We start from the raw sequence: 20179 nt of genomic DNA, 5'->3' as shown, positions 1-20179 counted from the left end.
CTGACTTCTTTCTCTCTGCATAATTTTTTATTGTAGTGTATATTAGTAGTTAATTCCTTTTTAATGGGTAGTATTCCATTATATGTGTATACCATAGACTTGTTTATCCATTTACCTGGACATTTGGAATGGAACATACTTTTTCTTCTCTTCATGGTCATGAGGCAAGCATGGGTTGTACTTTTTTTCTTTTCTTTTTTTTTTTTTTTTTTTTTTTTTTTGAGACGGAGTTTCGCTCTTGTTACCCAGGCTGGAGTGCAATGGCGCGATCTCGGCTTACCACAACCTCCGCCTTCTGGGTTCAAGCAATTCTCCTCCCTCAGCCTCCTGAGTAGCTGGGATTACAGGCACGTGCCACCATGCCCAGCTAATTTTTCGTGTTTTTAGTAGAGACGGGGTTTCACCAAGTTGACCAGGATGGTCTTGATCTCTTGACCTTGTGATCCGCCCTCCTCGGCCTCCCAAAGTGCTGGGATTACAGGCTTGAGCCACCGCGCCCGGCTTTTCTTTTCTTTTTCTTTTTCTTTTCGTTTTATTTGTTTTGTTTTGTTTGAGACAGAGTTTCACTCTTGTTGCCCAGGCTGGAGTATAATGGTGCAGTCTCGGCTCATGGCAACCCCTGCCTCCCAGGTTCAAGCAATTCTCCTGCCTCAGCCTTCTGAGTAGCTGGGATTACAGGCACCCATCACCTTGCCCAGCTAATTTTTTGTATTTTTAGTAGAGACAGGATTTCACCATTTTGGCCAGGCTTGTCTCAAACTTCTGACCTCAGGTGATCTGCCTACCCAGGCATCCCAAAGTGCTGGGATTACAGGCATGAGCCACTGTACCCAGCCTGGGTTATACTTTTTAAAATAAATTATAGGCCAGGCATGGTGGTTCGTGCCTATAATCCCAGCACTTTGGAAGACTGAGATGAGCAGATCACTTGAGGCCAGGAGTTTGAGACCAGCCTGGCCAATATGGTGAAACACCATCTCTACCAAAAAATACAAAAGTTAGCCGAGCATGGTGGCACATGCCTGTAGTCCCAGCTACTCGAGAGGCTGAGGCAGGAGAATCGCTTGAACCGGGAGGCGGAGGTTGTAGTGAGCCGAGATCACACCACTGCACTCCAGCCTGGGTGACAGAGTGAGGCCCTGTCTCAAAAATAAATAAATAAATTATAACATAGGAGAATTTTTATTTTGTTTGACCAGCTGGTTCCCAAGGACTTACATGCCAAGAAAGGTGGACAAAGGGAGCTACTTGAAAAAGTAGTTTGCATTGCCCTAGGGTCACTTTCAGTGATCTATTTCATACTCTCTTGCCTTTGACAGGCTTTGGTGTTAAGATGTTGAGTACTGCCAACATGAAAAGCAGTCAGTACATTCCGATGCACGGCAAACAGATCCGTGGACTAGCTTTTAACAGTTGCTCCAGAGGCTTACTACTGTCTGCTTCCCTAGACAACACTATTAAACTGACCAGGTGAGTGATTTGGGGGGACAAGATGGAGATTTGGCTGTTTAGTGTTGAGTAGCATGAAATTAATATCAGTGTTATGACTGTAGCTCTGTTTTTTTTTTTTTTTTTTTGAGATTGTCTTCTGAGATCCATTTAAAATATATTGCTTTTAGAAATGGACACAGGAGGTTACAAAACTAAGCATAGTATCCTGTTTTGTTAAAATTATATGTTACAAAAGAGGTCTAAAGCATATTTTAAGGAGATGAGAATAAAATTCTAAAGTTGGTGGAGGCCAGGCTATAATTCCAGCACTGGGGGAGGCCAAGGTAGGCAGATCACCTGCGGTCAGGAGTTCGATACTAGCCTGGCCAACATGGTGAAACCCCATCTTTGCTAAAAATACAAAGATTAGCAGGCCGGGCGTGGTGGCTCAAGCCTGTAATCCCAGCACTTTGGGAGGCCGAGGAGGTCATATCACAAGGTCAAGAGATTGAGACCATCCTGGTCAACATGGTGAAACCCCGTCTCAACTAAAAATACAAAAAATCAGCTGGGCATGGTGGCACATGCCTGTAATCCCAGCTACTGAGGAGGCTGAGGCAGGAGAATTGCCCGAACAAGGAGGCGGAGGTTGCGGTGAGCCGAGATTGCGCCATTGCACTCCAGCCTGGGTAACAAGAGCGAAACTCCGTCTCAAAAAAAAAAAAAAAGGATTAGCTGGGCATGGTGGCAGTCGTCTGTAATCCCACCTACCAGGGAGGCTGAGGCAAGAGAATCACTTGAAGAATCACCTGGGAAGTAGAGATTACAGTGAGCTGAGATCACACCACTGTACTCCAGCCTGGGCAACAGAGCAAGGCTCTGTCTCAAAGTAAGTAAATAAATAAAAATAATAAAAAAATAAAGTTTGTGGAATGATAGGATAGAGGGAGCTTTGATACCTGACATTCACAGCATCACCATACCAGGTTAGGACTGCTTACTCCTGTTCCTGGTCTGTTACCTGGATAATTCAGAGTAACAGAGCTATTCACCAAGCATTCACTGCCCTTGGGTACAATGATGACTTCTTTATACCCTTACTTACTTACTTACTTTTTTTTTTGAGACGGAGTTTCACTCTTGTTACCCAGGCTGGAGTGCAATGGCACGATCTTGGCTCACTGCAACCTCTGCCTCCTGGGTTCAGACAATTCTCCTGCCTCAGCCTCCTGAGTAGCTGGGATTACAGGCACGTACCACCATGCCCAGCTAATTTTTTTTTGTATTTTTAGTAGATAACGGGGTTTCACCATGTTGACCAGGATGGTCTCGATCTCTTGACCTCGTGATCCACCCGCCTCGGCCTCCCAAAGTGCTGGGATTCCAGGGTTGAGCCACCGCGCCCGGCTACTTACTTATTTTTGAGAGAGAGATTCTCGCTCTGTCACTGAGGCTGGAGTATAGTGGCATGATCTTGGCTCACTGCAGCCTCCACCTCCTGGTTTCAAATGATTCTCCTATCTCAGCCTCCTGAGTAGTTGGGATTATGGTTGTATGCCACCTGGCTAGTTTTTTTTTCTAGATGGAGTCTTGCTCTGTCGCCAGGCTGGAGTGTAGTGGCTTGATCTTGGCTTACTGCAACCTCTGCCTCCTGGGTTCAAGCGATTCTTGTGCCTCAGCCTCCCGAGTAGATCGGATTACAGGCAAGTGCCACCACACCCAGCTAATTTTTGTATTTTTACTTGAGATGGGGGTTTCACCATGTTGGCCAGGATGTTCTCAATCTCTTGACCTCGTGATCCACCCACCTCAACCTCCCAAAGTGCTGGGATTACAGGCGTGAACCACTGCGGCTGACCACACCTCGCTAATTTGTGTGTTTTTAGTAGAGGTAGGGTTTTGCCGTGTTGGTCAGGCTGGTCGCAAAACTCCTGACCTCAAGTGATCTGCCTGCCTCAGCTTCCCAAAATACTAAGATTACAGAGGTGTGCCACCATGCCCAGCCGCTTTATTCTTTTACTTCCTTACAACTCGAGGAAAATCTGTGGCCCCCAAAACAAATATTCTAGAATTTAAAGGAGTTACCTGGGCAGATCTTAGAAAAAGTAGGGAATCCTGATATTTTGGTTGTGTGAGTGTGTTCTCAGTTAAGGATTAAGGATCATTTAAATGATACTCTTTACATCTTTGCCAGGTATTTGATTTTCTTAATGCAGTTGTAAAAGTCTCTTGTAACTCCACAGCCTGGAGACAAACACCGTGGTCCAGACTTACAATGCTGGACGTCCTGTCTGGAGCTGTTGCTGGTGTCTTGATGAGAATAACTACATGTATGCTGGACTGGCCAATGGTTCAATTCTAGTATATGACATGCGAAACAACAGCAGTCATGTCCAGGAGTTAGTAGCTCAGAAAGCCAGGTGAGGAGCCACTTACTGTCTTCTTGGTAGTAGTAGTAGCTTTTTCTTGGCTTATTATTGTGTTCATTGTTTCTTCAGAGGGTGTTCCACAGTTGGTCATAAATCCTCACAACAGTTTTTGAAGATCCACTTGATGTCACTTCAGAATCAATAACATTCTTATTAATAAGAGTTTATATCCATGGTATTTCATATGACAGAGAGTTCTGGTACAGTTATAGCCAGGTTCATAGTCAGTAATTATCTAACATGGCAAAATAGTCAGATCTCTGTTCAGAACCCAGCTCCACTACTTACAAGTTGTGTGGCCATAGTTTTATTTCTTGGCCCATTGAAAGCTTCATTTGCAAAATCTGGTCAATGTAGGCCACTTACTTTAATAGCCACATGTCTAGCACATGGGAACAGAGCAGTTAAGGCTAGCCTAATAAAAGTGATTTAAAACTTAACCTAATCCAAAGCTAAACCAACTTGTTTGAAGATACTGTATTATTATTTATTATTTAATCCATATATGAGATTGAGAAGTTTATAAAAGTCAGCCCAAGTTCTGAGGATGGATGGCTACCAGCACCACTATGTCTTAGAATGTGTTGAGCTGCCCTGTAGGTGTAAAGTTCTCAGAAGGGGAGTAGGGTCTGTGACCTGGCCAAAATGAATCTTAGAGATAGTTTGTTTCCAACTGGATATATTAAAAAGAGCAAGGAGAGCTAAACATAAAGATATCAGTAAAGTAATAATTATTTACTGAAACCTATGCCCACATAGAGTAGACAGTAAAATACAGCATGGTTTTTTTGTTGCTGGCAGGTGTTTTTTTTTTTTTTTTCTTCTTCTTAAGACAGTGTCTTACTCTGTAAGCCAGGCTGGAGTGCAGTGGCACAGTCTTGGCTCACTGCATCCTCTGCCTCCTGAGTATTTGGGACTACAGGTGTGTGCCACCATGCCTGACTAACTTTTGTATCCTTAGCAGAGATGGGGTTTCACCATGTTGGCCAAGCTAATCTCAAACCCCTGACCTCAAGTGACTCTCCCACATTGGCTTCCCTAAGTGCTGGGATTAGAGTCGTGAGCTACGATGCCCAGCAAGTACCAAACTAAAACCCAGCAAGTTTTAAAATGGAAAGGAAAGAGTATTTGTATGTATTGTTCATTTTTATTTTTGTTTACTTTGATTACCTTTATTGTCACAGGGAAAATGAAATAAAACAGGCAAAGTAGACATTTTAGCAACTTTGGCATGAAGGAATTCACAGCAGAAATGAGTTCCTAGGAACACGGTTTGAAGGATGATATTTCTGAGAGAATTCTTGGCGTATAGTCCTGGTCATATGCTTGCAGAAGGAAATTTAGAAAATCTAAAACAGTTCTGTTTCTGAATTTAAATGTAGCTGCTTTTAGCTGTATTTTAATTGTGGAGTCTGTCAGCTACAACTTGGAATCTTTATTTTGTTACATATTTAAGCTTTGTTTCTTTCCTGACTTTTCTTTGTATGTGGCTAACCCCATTTCCACAAGCTTCACACCAGTCAAGCTTCCTAGTAAACTGTGATCTTTTTATCCCTTAAATCTCCTAGTTATTTTTTTCCTTTTTTTTTAGACCATCTGGTATCTCCCTTGAAATTAGGTGCAGAATATTATATGTATACTCTTTTGTTTCTACAGAGAGGGTTGATAATTTTTATCAGATGTCAGAGGATAGTGACTAAAGGTGTTTAACCTCTGTAGAGGTAGGAATGTGCTTGAGGGTTCCTGGTAGAGGGGTCTAGAGCCATCCGAGTTTTGGAATGTAAGATACAGTTTCCTTTTTTTCCCTTCAGATGTCCACTGGTCTCCCTGTCATACATGCCCAGAGCTGCCTCGGCTGCATTTCCATATGGTGGGGTGCTGGCTGGAAACTTGGAGGATGCTTCCTTCTGGGAACGGAAAATGGACTTTACTCACTGGCCTCATGTGCTGCCCTTGGAGCCAGGGGGCTGCATAGACTTTCAGACAGAAAACAGCTCCCGGCACTGTCTTGTGACCTACAGGCCTAGTGAGTAGTGGAATGTCCTTGTGGGGCCTCCTTTGGTTTATTTGGGAGCGCAATGGTAGAGAAGAGGGAAGGAGAGTTTGAGCCTATCCTTTGGGTGGCTGTGGTACCCCTCACAGGCTAATAAGATATGTTGTAGCTCTTGCTACTATAGGAAGGATGGTGTCTCCAAACTCCCGCACAGAGCCTGCCTTCCTGCTTCCTCCATGTGAGGACTGAAGCATATTCTGCCAGGTCCTCCTGGAAGTGAATTAGCCACTCAGGAGCCCCTGCAACTTAGAACAGTAGTGGAATGAGGGGGCCAGCTCTTTAGGTCATTGAGCCACCTTGAGATCACTTTTTTGTCTTCTGCCTGCCCCTCACTTCCCCTGAGAGAAAAGCCTAGATTAGGACAGCCATGTAGTACCCGGCGTATTGTCTATTCCTCCTTATTTGTGCCAACGAAGGTAAATAAGGGGAGATGGACAACAGTGGTTGTGTGGGCTCAGCCAGCTGAACATCTCTGTCTTCGGAATCAGAGGTGGAACCCCTAACAGCAGACTGTGCTTCATTCACAGCTTCTTTCTAGGCTAAGTGGCATGAATCTAAATTCCAGGTGAACTGTACTGATGGTCAGCGTTGTACGTTTTTTCTTTCTAATTTGGTCTTGAGCTCTCTGTCAGGAGAGTGTCTATAAACTCTAACCCTGTCCGCCAAGCTCAAGGGAGTTGGTTGTGAATGTTCATAGTGTGTCTTTCACAAGATACTCCTTTGTCTTGGTAGATGGCCTAATGCCTGTCTGACGCATGACCAGGTGTCCCTCACAGGGAGTTTGTTTATACTGGCGGGTACCCTTGTGTCTCTTGTCTGACCTGTGTCCAGTTTATTTCCTTTGAGATAGCAACTCTCTAGAAGAGCCCTGAATAGGAAAGAAGCTAGGTTCAAGTGTGTTGGTCAAGTGAGATACAAAGGAGGTAGTGCATAAAACACATGAAATAACGGAAACAGCTTACTTGATAGATCCCAAAGAAAAGAGGGCAGCATGCTTCAGAGGGCCAATGGGAAGAAGGGGTTAGGCCATCCAGGATAGGCCACCGTAGGGGCAGGTTGGGAGTTGAGGGGAGGGACAAGTGTGCTATATTTCGAACCTTGCTCAGGGAAGGGACGTTGTAACTAGGCCAAAGTTGACAGGGTACATCTGGGTTTCAAATAATTTATGCCAGCCCTAAAAACAGATGCTGAGGTAACAACTGTATTAAGCAAATTTATAACAGGCAGGTGTTTAGTTAGAGTTAGTCATTAAATGCGCCCACTTCTAGTTGTGGGTAGATCTACACATGTTTTTAAGTTTCCTTTGAGCTGAGAAACATCTCAGTAGCACTTCACTCTAAAGACCCTTGGGCTCTTTGTCATCCCACGGCTCTGCTATCTCCAAGACTGATTTGCTGTGACTGGTGTAGAAATCCTGGGGGTTCTATTTTGTTCTCTGGCTTTTGTTTGCCTCCCAGCAGAATTTCAAATCATCTTTATCTTTCTGTAATAGCACACTTTCACTTTATAAAAAAATGCAGTCCCTGGGGCTAATGAGGTTCTCACTGGGGGAAGGGAAAAACCTTTTACTGAGAATTCTTGAGAGAGAAATCCCCCAGCAGAGGTCTGCCAGGAGACTGATCTTAACTAAAACAGGTAAGTCACTCTCAAAATTGTTTTTCTCTTAAGCAAAAACCCATTGTAGATAACTTGATTTCTAGCTTACGGTTCTGAATTTCATTGATGCTGTGATATTTTGTTCTTGTCCTGTTATTTGTTTTGTAGCTGTTTTTGATGGTTTAATGCATTTATGGCTTTTCCATCCAAGTAGGTTGTAAGTGTCTGAGGTTTGGGTACTTGGTTAATGTGTTTTGTAGCATACCCATGGTGCAGCACTGATTTCTCTGTCCCGTAGATAAAAATCATACCACAATACGAAGTGTGCTGATGGAAATGTCCTACAGACTGGATGACACTGGAAATCTGGTCTGCTCCTGCCAGCCTGTACATACATTTTTTGGAGGACCCACTTGCAAACTGTTGACCAAAAATGCCATTTTCCGAAGCCCAGAGAATGATGGCAACATCCTGGTCTGTACTGGGGATGAAGCAGCAAATTCTGCCCTGGTGAGCCTGTAATTTTTTACTTTCATGTAAAAAGTAGTTTTGCTTAAAATATTGGTAAGGGAAAACTTGAACATTTTTTTACAGAAGCTCATAAAGCAAAAAAGTTCTGTGTAATCCCACATATCCACATATGTGTGTATGTGATGTTGCCTGGTTTACATATGAGTTGTGCTTTCCATACTGCTTCATAGTTTCTTCTTTTTTCATTTAACTTCCTATCTTAGAGATGTTTTCATTTCAATATCTGTAGAGTCGCATCATTCTTTTTAACTGAGCCACAGTTCCAGGGGTCATACTGTGTGTGAATCTTTAAAGAAAGAAAGAAAGTACTGAGGGCCGGGCGTGGTGGCTCACGCCTATAATTCCAGCACTTTGGGAGGCCGAGGCGGGTGGATCACAAGGTCAAGAGATCGAGACCATCCTGGTCAGCATGGTGAAACCCCGTCTCTACTAAAAATACAAAAATTAGCTGGGCGTGGTGGCACACGCCTGTAGTCCCAGCTACTCGGGAGGCTGATGCAGGAGAATTGCTTGAACCCAGGAGGTGGAGGTTGTGGTGAGCCAAGATCGCGCCATTGCACTCCAGCCTGGGTAACAAGAGCGAAACTCTGTCTCAAAAAAAAAAAAAAAAAGACAGTACTGAAACCTCAATAAAATAATTAATTCAGGCCTCAGCTTCATCAATTCAGGATTAAACAAACAGATGAAAGATTGATGGGAAGTTTTACAGTGGAAGAATCAGTCTGTCACCACCTGAACATGTTGGTCAATTTTGCCATCACTGTAGGTGGGTTAACCAAAAATAATTGGGTCTTTTTGATGTGATGACAATAGGAAGCACATGGTGCCTCCTATGAGATGTCTTTTTTTTTTTTTTTTTTTTTTTTTGAGATAGAGTCTCTTGCTTTGTCGCCAGGTGCCAGGCTGGAGGGCAGTGGCCCAATCTTGGCCCACTGCAACCTCCGCCTCCCGGGTTCAAGCACTTCTCTGCCTCAACCTCCTAAGTAGCTGGGACTACAGGCGCATGCCACCATGCCCAGCTAATATTTGTAATTTTAGTAAAGACGGGATTTCACCATGTTGGCCAGGATAGTCTCGATCTCTTGACCTCGTGATCCACCCGCCTCAGCCTCCCAAAGTGCTGGAATTAGAGGTGTGAGCCACTGTGACTGGCCCTTTTTTTTTTTTTTTTTTGAGACAATAATCCGTCTGTCACCCAGGCTAGAGTGCAGTGGCACGATCTTGGCTCACTGCTGCAACCTCCACCTCCCTAGTTCAAGTGATTCTCCTGCCTCAGCCTTCTCAGTAGCTGGGATTACAGGCACCTGCCACCATGTCAGACTAATTTTTGTATTTTTAATAGTGATGGGGTTTCACCACGTTGGCCAGGCTGGCCTCGAACTCCTGACCTCAAGTGATCTGCCAGCCTGGACCTCCCAAAGTGCTGGGATTACAGGTGTGAGTCACTGCACCTGGCCGAGATGTTCATGAACCTGAGTCTAATTAAGGCTTAGAGCAGCATCCTCTAATACAGTCACACTAGCCACATGAGCACTTTAAGTGTGCTTAGTGCCACAGAAGAACTTAATGTTTTACTTTAATCAAGTTAAATATAAGTAACTTGTATAACTAGAGGCCACCATACTGTATAGTGCAACTCTAGAAACTAGTGCTAACTTTCATTGACTAGAGTTGCCGGGAATAGAGGAGAACAAGTTTAATGATAGCACAGAAAACATATACACAAGTCCAGGTAGGGGGTGTTCTCTAAGACAGCTGATCCAGCTTCCACAGTAAATCAATGGCAGAAGTAAAAAGGTGGGAAGGTTGGGTCTGATCTAGGTTAAAAGAGACAATTAAAATTTATAAACACCCAGTCTTGAGTGCAGATGTAATGTAGACCTTACTTGATCCTGATTCAAATAAACTGAATATAAAAATATATCAGAAAATGCTGATTATGCACCAGGTATTAGATAATACTGTAAATTATTAATTTTGTTGGACATGATGACGTTATGCCAGATATAAGAAAATGTCTTTTTTTTTTTTTTTTTTTTTTGAGACCGAGTTTTGCTTGTCCAGGTTGGAGTGCAATGGCGCCATCTCAGCTCACCACAGCCTCCACCTCTGGATTCAAGCTGTTCTCCTGCCTCAGCCTCCCGAGTAGCTAGGATTATAGGCATGCACCATCACATCCAGCTAATTTTGTATTTTTAGTAAAGACAGGGTTTCTTCATGTTGGTCAGGCTGGTCTTGAACTCCCAACCTCAGGTGATCTGCCCACCTCAGACTCCCAAAGTGCTGGGATTACAGGTGTGAGCCATCTTTTTTTTTTTTCCCCCTTGAGATAAAATCTCACTCTGTTACCCAGGCTGTAGTACAGTAGCACAGTCTTGGCTCACTGCAACCTCTGCTTCCTGGGATTAAGCGATTCTCCTGCTTCAGCCTCCCACGTAGCTATAGAAGTACACCACGATGCCTGGCTATTTTTATATTTTTAGTAGAGATGGGGTTTCACCTTGTTGGCCAGGCTGGTCTTGAACCCCTAACCTTAAGTGATCCGTCCGCCCCAGACTCCCAAAGTGCTGGGATTATAGGCATGAGCCACTGTGCCTGGCCCTCTCTACTTTTTTTTTTTTTTTGAGAAGGGGTCTCTGTCACCCAGTCTGGAGTGCAGAGGTGCGATCTTGGCTTACTGCAACCTCCACCTCCTGGCTTCAAGTGTTTCTTGTGCTTCAGCCTGCCAAGTAGCTAGGACTATAAGTGTATGCTATCATGCTCATGCCTGGCTTTCTCTACTTTTTAATACTTTAAAATGTTTTTCTTTTCTTTTCTTTTTCTTTTTCTTTTTCTTTTTTTAAAGAAACAGTATCTTGCTCTGTTCTGGCTAGAGTGCAGTAGTGTAATCATGGCTCACTGTAGCCTCCTTAGCTCAAGCAATCCTCTTTCAGCCTCTTGAGTAGCTGGAACTGCAGGCATGCACCACCACACCTGGCTAATTTTTAAATTTCTTGTAGAGATGGGAATCTTGCTATATTGCCCTAGCTGGTCTCAATCTCCTATCCTCAAGGTATCCTCCCATCTCTGCCTCTCAAAGTGTTGGAATTACAGGTGTGAGCCACCATGCCTGGCCAGTAATAAATTTTTAGAGGCCAGATGCAGTGGCACATGCCTGTAATCCCAGCACTTTGGGAGGCCAAGACGGGCGGATCTTCTGAGGTCAGGAGTTCGAGCCCAGCCTGGCCAACATGTTGAAACCCCATCTGTACCAAAAATACAAGAAAATTAGCTGGCTGTGGTGGCAAGTACCTGTAGTCCCAGCTGCTTGAGAGGCTGAGGCAGGAGAATCCCTTGAACCTGGGAGGTGGAGGTTGCAGTGAGCCAAGATCATGCCAGGGCACTCCAGCCTGGGTGACGAGAGCGAGACTGTGACTCCCCCCACCCCTCCAAAAAAAAGGTGAGTTCCATGAGGCCAAGGACAGGGGACTTTATCATATTGGCCCTTCTGTCCCTACATGAGTCTGGCACATAGATTGAAGGAATGGAATCTGGGCTCTATTTTCAGATCTACTTACAGGTAGACTAACTGCTGATTACAGTAGGTGAAGCTGTACCTGAACTATGTCAGGTGTGCTGGCTTTGAGTAACCTTGCGAAGGTTAGGGATGGCTTGTTTTTCTCCAGGTAGTGTTCTCTCTGCAGCCTTGTCTGACTTGTTTGATGATAAAGAAAGCAAGTCCCCTGGGTGAACTGATTGACTTCTGACCCTTCTCTCTGCTTGCTTTCTTCAGCTGTGGGATGCTTCCAGTGGCTCGTTGCTCCAGGAACTACAGACTGCTCAGCCTGTCTTGGACATCTGCCCATTTGAGGTGAACCATAACAGCTACTTGGCCACCTTAACAGAGAAGATAGTCCATATCTATAAGTGGGAGTGACCATGGTCTTGAAACCTTTCAGGCATGCTGCTGGTTAGGTTTAAATGTTGTTTGCTAGCACCTAGCAGCCCCAGGCAAGATCCCCGTTTACTGTGTACAGCCTAGAACATTGGGGATCATGGTTTGTTCCATTAATATGATTCTAGGACTCTGTCGCTGAGATACAACAGATCGTGTATCTGTTATGTCCACTAAAAGAGTAATTGATGGGTACTTTATCTACATTATCCATTTCTTGGGTTTAAAGCCTTCATTAACCATTATTGTTTGCTGGAAATTCTTCTATGTGATTTTCTGGACCTTCGAGAGTGTCCTCTCATCAGTCATCTAGAATGTGTGTAGGCATTAAGCATTTAAGCGTTTTCTAGGGGATGTGACACCCCACCTGAGTTGTTTTGTCACTTAGGTATCCTTGAAAGGACTAACCTTCATCTTGATACTGATTTGATGCAACATAGATGTAAAAGAGTATTATTCAGTTGAACACAAGAGGGCACTGTAGAACCTTATGTCTGGTTTATTTCGGACCTTGAAGGTTGACAATCTTTTAGTAACTTGTCATATCTCCACAGAAGTGTGTGATAGAGCACATCTGGTTGTGCTTTGTGGCAACAACACTTGGTTGTTTTTTTTTTGTTTTTTGAGATGGAGTCTCAGTCTGTTGCCCAGGCTGGAGTGTGGTAATGTCATCTTGGCTTACTGCAACCTGCAACCTCTGCCTCCCGGCTTCAAGTGATTTTCCTGCCTCAGCCTCCGGAGTAGCTGGGACTACAGGCATGCATTGCCATGCCCAGCTAATTTTTGTATTTTTAGTAGAGACGGGGTTTCACCACGTTGGCCAGGATGGTCTCGATCTCTTGACCTCGTGATCCTCTGGCCTCGACCTCCCAAAGTGCTGGGATTACAGGTGTGAGCCACTGCGCCCAACAGGAACAATGCTTGTGTTTTAGGTATGAAGTGCTGGAACATTGGCAGGCCCAGGGATGGAAGCAGGTAGTGAACTATTCCCTTTGCTAATAACTTGTGCATTAAGTTCCTAATTCTCCTAAATTGCTTTGTGAGAAGTAAGGAAAGAGGCCAGGTGTATGAGCAGTGGGGAGGACTGCTTTTTCTAGCCAGCCTAGGATCTCAGGATTGGTTTTATCCAAGCTAGTGCTTTAAAGAACACTCTCTGTCTCTTGCCTGGAAAAGATGAGGGGTATGTCAAAGCTTTTACTTGTGACTCCCCTTGTGTCAGAGATTAGGAGCCATACATAAAAGAGTTTACAAAATTTATTCAGACTTTGTTGAAAACATGAGAAAAACTTGTCTGTCCCATTTTGAAAGAGTTCCTATCTAAATAAAGCCAATTCCTCAGTCTGAGGGGCTGTTCATAAGTGTTTTTTATACTTTCCAGGTAAAGCCTTCCCTATATGAAGCTGATGTTTGATTCCAGTTTCCTCTGATTTGCCTCCCTAACCTTTTCTTAAAATGTTGTTAATAAAAGGCTATTCTCAGGAATAGTGTTTGGGAAACCTATGTGAATGGCAGGGAGGTACCCACCAACATTCAATCCATACCTGGGAGCATCACTTCTCTCCAATAGAGGGCTGAGTTATATTTTATTTTTTTGCTTTGCTTAGACTGCTTCCCAAAACCACTGTCCTCAACAGAATATGCTTAAAGATGTGGGCAGGTCAGTGTCTGCAGTCTTTATTTTCTCAAATGATTGGTGAAGAGATGTTATTGTTTTTATTATAAAACACTTCTGACCTGTCAGTTCAAGACCTATTTTTTTTTTCTCTCCGTGCCCCCAAGAGCTCTTTCTAAGATCTTTCTCTCCAGCCAGGGGTTATTGCAGTAGATTTCCCCAGAGTTCCAAGTTCTAGTTGTGCTTTTTAATGACCCTTTAGTATTTTAGGACATCATTTTTTCCTTTTAAAAATTTTTTGTAGCAATGGATGTTTTACTATTTTACCCAGGCTGGTCTTGAACTCCTGGCCTCAAGCAATCCTCCTGTCTTGGCCTCCTAAAGTGCTGAGATTATAGGCATGGGCCAGTGTACCCGGCCCCTATTTGAAGACGTCTTTGGTAAAAGCTAGCTTCTAGAACCCCAGAAAAGTTCTTTTTTCAGAGAAGATACTCCTTTTGATATGTTGATGATTAAGAGTGGCTGCCCAGGCCTGGAGTTGCAGTGGCAGAATAGGATTGGAGTTAAAAAGCAGAACTCATCTGGCTTCAGGAGATTGCCACTGAGAAGATACAGGCGGTCAAGCCCTGGCTGGCCTCGTTTTGGGGCCTGGGCAGGATTAGGGTTTGACTTGCTTTGAAGTATACTCAACTGATGCTGATTGATTGCCCTAAGAATAGGAAGCAAGGGACTTAACTATGAGAGACCTTAGGTGAATCCTAAGTCTTGCCAGTCCTTGCAGTTGTACATTAAATTTGGATGTTTTGGAAGCAAATTCATGTGACTGTGACTAATATCTCCAAAGTAAAAAAAACTTTGTCCAGCCTGGCCAACATGGTGAAATTAAAATTTTGTAATAAAAATACAAAAATTAGCTGGACACTGGCATGTGCCTGTAGTCCCAGCTACTTGAGAGGCTGAGGCAGGGAAATCGCTTAAAACCGGGAGGCAGAGTTTGCTGTAGGCTGAGATTGTGCCACTGCACTCCAGCCTGGGCAACAGCGAGGCCGGCTCTATCTCAGAAAACAAAACCTTGTCCCCATTCCCTATCCCCATTGCAGGACATCACATAGATGCAGGCCTTAGTCTTCTGGGTTCCACCAGGCTCTCTGCCCCACCACATTCCTTTGCCACTGTATCTATGGTTTTTTTTCCCCCACTTGAGGATTTGGAGTTAAACAAACTCAAAATATCTTGTCGTCGTATGTATCCTTGCCCCTGCTTTGAAAACAGGGCAGTGAGAACTCTATTTGTATCCTTTGTTTTAATGTTTCTGTTTTATGTTTTAATGTAAATGTGAAAATAAAGACTTTGCCATGCATAATGGCCTAGTGTCTTTTGTCTTTGACTTCTAGAGGCAGGAACATGTCTACCTCTTGGGAGAGGGGTATAATCCCAGCCAGGTAGATTTCTCCTTTTTTTTTTTTTTTTTGGAAACTGAGTCTCACTGTTGCCTCAGGCCTGAGTGCGGTAGTACAGTCTCAGCTTACTCACTGCAATCTCTGCCTTCTGGGTTCAAGCGATTCTCCTGCCTCAGCCTCCCAAGTACTTGGGATTATAGGTGCCTTTCACCATGCCTGGCCTGTTTCCATATTTTCAATAGAGATGGGGTTTCACCGTGTTGGCCATGCTGGTCTCCACTACCTGACCTCAAGTTATTTGCCCATCTTGGCAGCCTCCCAAAGTGTGGGGATTACAGACATGAGCCACCTCACCAGGCCATAGATTTCTTCTTTTTCAAACTAATGAAGTAGGTGAGGCTTTAACGTGCAGTTCTATTTTGCTGTTGCCAGTGGAAAGCAATGTGTTTGCCTCTTAAGAACCATGTGTCCTGACCAGGTGTGGTGGCTCATGTCTGTAATCCCAGCACTTTGGGAGGCTGAGGTAGGTGGATCACCTGAGGTCAGGAGTCCAAGACCAGCCTGGCCAACATTGCAAAACCCCATCTCTTCTAAATAATACAATCATTAGCCAGGTGTAGCAGCAGGCGCCTGTTATCCCAACTACTCCGGAGGCTGAGGCAGGGAGAATTGCTTAAACCTGGGAGGCAGAGGTTGCAGTGAGCTGAGATCACACCACTTCACTCCAGCCTAGGTGACAAAGCGAGACTGTCTCAAATAAATAAACAAACAAACAAACAAACAAACCTGTGTTATCCTGGTCGTGGGTCTATTTATTCTCAGATCTAGGGATCTACATTTCGCAGACTATCTTGCCTGCTGGCTTCCTGCTAGTTTATTTGAATCCAGGAGACTGTAAAGTGGGAGGAAGAGAGAGGAGATGACTTTCTTTCCCTTTATTTCTTTTAGTCGTTGGCAGCACTTCTGACAGTGGCAGCAGCAGGGTTCCTGCTCAGCACAGTTCTGGCCACCTGCCTCAATTTCTTTGTTCTGTTTTAATTCAAGAATCTTTATTGCCATAAATCGCGGTGCTCTGGAATTAGGCTGGAAAGGCTGAAAATGTCTTCCAGCTGAACAGCAAATGGAGTATACCAGGTTCCAGCAGAACTGAATCCATAGGTATAAGCTTACTTACTAACTTCATGGAGCCTGGTGTTCTAAGGGAAAATGACAGAGGTCCTAGGATAGAAGTAAACCCCAAATTGCTACAAAACCTAATGCCGTTTTTTGCTTTTCACAGTACCCATGTTTTTGTTTCTCATCGACTATAAGTGAAATACTGAAAGAAAGAAAAAAAAACTTTTTTTTTTTTTTTGAGACGGAGTTTCACTCTTGATACCCAGGCTGGAGTGCAATGGCGCGATCTCGGCTCACCGCAACCTCCGCCTCCTGGGTTCAAGCAATTCTCCTGCCTCAGCCTCCTGAGTAGCTGGGATTACAGGCACGTGCCACCATGCCCAGCTAATTTTTTGTATTTTTAGTAGAGACGGGGTTTCACCATGTTGACCAGGATGGTCTCGATCTTTTGACCTCGTGATCCACCTGCCTCGGCCTCCCAAAGTGCTGGGATTACAGGCTTGAGCCACCGCGCCCGGCTGGCGCCTGGCTTTTAATAGGATTTTTAACCCGTTTCTTCTCCTTTAAAATAGAATAATAGTAAGTATTCCATAACATTAAGAATTACTTATTAGTAATAAATATTCACTAATAGATTACTTATTAGTAAACTATAAAGAGATAAAACAGCAGATTGTTACCTGGGATTACAGGCTTGAGCCACCGTGCCCGGCCTGCCTAATGCAATTGTTTTCTATTTATCCCATCTGTTCTTTGTTACTTTATTCCTATCCTTTTTGCCTTATTTTGGATTAATCAAATGCTTTTCATTTCAGTGTTTTTTCTCTTCTTTTATTTGAGACAAAGTCTCATTCTGTTGCTCAGGCTGGAGTGCAGTGGCACAATCTCAGCTCACTGCAATCTCTGTCTCCCTGGTTCAAGCAATTCTCATGCCTCAGCTTCCCTAATAGCTGGGATTATGGGTGCACACCACCATGAACTGGTAATTTTTGTATTTTTATTATTTTATTATTTTTATTTTTTCGAGACAGTCTCACTGTGTCTCCCAGGCTGGAGTGCAGTGGCACAATCTCAGATCACTGCAACCTCTGCCTCCCAGGTTCCAGAGATTCTCCTGCCTCAGCCTCCCAAGTAGCTAGGACTACAGGCACATGCTACCACACCCTGCTAATTTTTTGTATTTTTACAAAATACAAAGAGACACGGTTTCACCATGTTGGCCAGGTCCTGAAGTCCTGACCTCAAGCCCACCTTAGCCTCCCAAAGTGCTAGGATTACAGGCGTGAGCCACCGTACCCGGCCAATGTTTGTATTTTTAGTAAAAATGGGATTTCTCCCATGTTGGCCAGGCTGATCTCAAACTCCTGACTTCAAGTGATCCGCCTGCCTCAGCCTCCCAAAGTGCTTGGATTACTGGCATGAGCCACTGCACCCGGATTGTTTTTTGGCTTCTATTAGCTTTACACTTAACACATTCATGTGCTGTTTTAGTGTTCACCCTAAATTCTTGGGCCTAGCTAGTATAATCTGCATCCTTGATTATATGCTATGTGCTATGGGAGTCACATATTTTACTTTTAGATATGTTCTAAATCTGTCATTATGGTTATCTAAAATAATTAGTGGTATTAATTGTCCCCATATTGACCCTTCCAGTGCTCCTACTTCTCAGGCTACCAACTGGGATCACTTTCCGTCAGCCTAGGTTTGGGAAGTAGAAAAGTTCCTTTTTAAAGTTTCCTTTCTTGTTAAAGAATAAGTGTGCGGCTGGGCGCGGTGGCTCAAGCCTGTAATCCCAGCACTTTGGGAGGCTGAGGCGGGTGGATCATGAGGTCGAGAGATCGAGACCATCCTGGTCAACATGATGAAACCCTGTCTCTACTAAAAATACAAAAAATTAGCTGGGCATGGTGGCACGTGCCTGTAATCCCGGCTACTCAGGAGGCTGAGGCAGGAGAATTGCTTGAACCCAGGAGGCGGAGGTTGCGGTGAGCCGAGATTGCGCCATTGCACTCCAGCCTGGGTAACAAGAGTGAAACTCCATCTCAAAAAAAAAGAATAAGTGTGCTAATAACTTCGTTAAGCCCTATCCTATGTAGCTGTTAAACATGCTGTGCTTACAGGCATGTAGTACATTCTATGTCCTTGTACTTTAACAAAGGTATCTATGCTGAACATGCTCACAGGCATGTCCCAGCTCTCCATTGCTTTTACCTGTTTAGAAAAGTTTTAAATTATTAGCCAGTCGGGTTTTAGTTTAGATTGTGAGGTCTGGCTCTAGTGAGCGGAGATCAGACACAGCGATAAGGGACAACCCCAAATTTGTAAGGAATAAATGTGTCTGTTTTTCCTTTGTTCAATATGCTCTCATGGCAAGATGACTAGTAAGAGTACATTTACTGCAGTCCAGAAAGTAAAAATTGCGTTGCTGAAATATCCTTTGTCTCAGTTCCCTGAGCATCTATTTCCAACACTAGGGTAATGCAAGTCAGATGGCAGTGAATTCTCTAGGCTTTTGTATGTCTGAAAATGTCTTTATTTCACCTCCTTTAAAAAAAAATAGACCCTGGCTGGGCTCAGTGGTTCATGCCTGTAATCCCAGCACTTTGGGAGGCCGAGGCAGGTGGATCACCTGAGGTCACGAGTTTGAGACGAGCCTGACCAACATAGCGAAAACCCATCTCTACTAAAAATACAAAATTAGCTGGGTGTGGTGGCAGTTGTCTGTAATCTCAGCTACTTGGGAGGCTGAGGCAGGAGAATCAGTTGAACCTGGGAGGTGGGCGTTAGAGAGCCAAGATCGTGCCACTCTACTCCAGCCTGGGTAGTATGAGTAAAACTCTGTCTCAAAAAAAAAAAAAAGACCCAATTGTATTTTTAAAAATTTTGTCTTAACGTAAAAGTCACCATTTTAACTTTTTTTTTTTTTTTTGAGACAGGGGCTCTTTTTTTGTAGATAGGAGCTCTGTCATTCAGGCTGCAGTGCAGTGGCGCAGTTATAGCTCACTGCAGCCTCAGACCCTGGACTGAAGCCGTTTCCCCGCCTCAGCCTCCTGAGTAGCTGGGACCACAGGAATGTGCCATCACACTCAGCTAATTTTTTATTTTTGTTAGAGATGGAGTCTTACTATATTGCCCAGGCTGGTTCAGAACTCCTGGAGTCAAGTAGTTCTGCCTAAGCCTTCCAAAGTGCTGGAATGACAAGCATATGCCACCACATCTGGTCTCATGGAACTTCTTGAAGCTATAGGTTGATTTCTTTCATCAATCTGAGAAAACCAATGACATCGCCTCCTCAAATACTGAGCCTGCCCTATTCTCCTCCTCTCCTTTTGAGTCTCTACATTTTGACTGTGTCCTACATATCTCTTATTTTTTTAAATTCTTTTCCTTCTGTTTTTGTTTTGTTTTGTTTAGGTATTTTCTGTTAACCTGTGTCCAGTTCACTAATTCTGTCTTCTGGTGTTAGAATTATGTAATAATTTTTTTTTTTTTTTTTTTTTTTTGGAGCTGGAGTCTCACTCTCTCACCAGGCTGGAGTACAATGGCACAATCTCAGTTCACTGCATCATCTCCTTCCAGGCTTGTGCCTCAGCCTTCCAAGTAGCTGTGACCAAGGCACACACCACCACGCCCAGCTAATTTTTGTATTTTTAGTATAGGCAGGGTTTTGCCATGTTGGCCAGACTGATCTGGAACTCCTGGGCTCAAGTGATCTGCCTGCCAGCCTTGGCCTCTCAGAGTGCTGGGATTATAGGCCACCGTGACTTGCCATCATATAATAAATTTTAAATTTTAATTTTAATTCATTCTATAATGTCCATTTGATTTTTTTTTTTTTTTTTTTTTTTTGAGATAGAGTTTCTTGTTAACTTTTTATCTGCATGGTCTAGCAATGAATCAAAAATTATAGAGGCTCTGGATGATGTAATTTTTCTTTCAAAAAGGTTGGAAGTTTTCTTACAGACAGAGTAGTGGTGGATCACCTTGATCTCATTGAGGCATGTTTTAGGCTTTATTGGGATTGGTCTATTGTAGTTTTGTGCTTTATTCTAGGGCAAGGTCCTTATTCTTAGG

At 43.8% G+C, this 20179-nt stretch overlaps 1 protein-coding gene across 2 annotated transcripts in view; it reads left to right on the top strand.

The window, feature by feature from the left end:
• RFWD3 (ring finger and WD repeat domain 3) overlaps nucleotides 1-18964 on the top strand; it is a 59374-nt gene extending 40410 nt beyond the window's left edge. For both annotated transcript variants that reach the window (XM_074406320.1, XM_010350632.2), the window contains 5 exons: nucleotides 1320-1470; nucleotides 3675-3851; nucleotides 5672-5886; nucleotides 7808-8019; nucleotides 11813-18964. In XM_074406320.1, the coding sequence (XP_074262421.1) occupies nucleotides 1320-1470; nucleotides 3675-3851; nucleotides 5672-5886; nucleotides 7808-8019; nucleotides 11813-11956 (899 nt within the window). In that variant the 3' untranslated portion in view covers nucleotides 11957-18964. The remainder of the gene's footprint in view (nucleotides 1-1319; nucleotides 1471-3674; nucleotides 3852-5671; nucleotides 5887-7807; nucleotides 8020-11812) is intronic.
• Nucleotides 18965-20179: the final 1215 nt, after the last annotated feature.

Source organism: Saimiri boliviensis, chromosome 1 (assembly GCF_048565385.1).
Source record: "Saimiri boliviensis isolate mSaiBol1 chromosome 1, mSaiBol1.pri, whole genome shotgun sequence".
Taxonomy (NCBI): domain Eukaryota; kingdom Metazoa; phylum Chordata; class Mammalia; order Primates; family Cebidae; genus Saimiri; species Saimiri boliviensis.
Note: the sequence above shows the minus strand (reverse complement) of the source record. Positions and strands in the feature narration are given on the sequence as shown.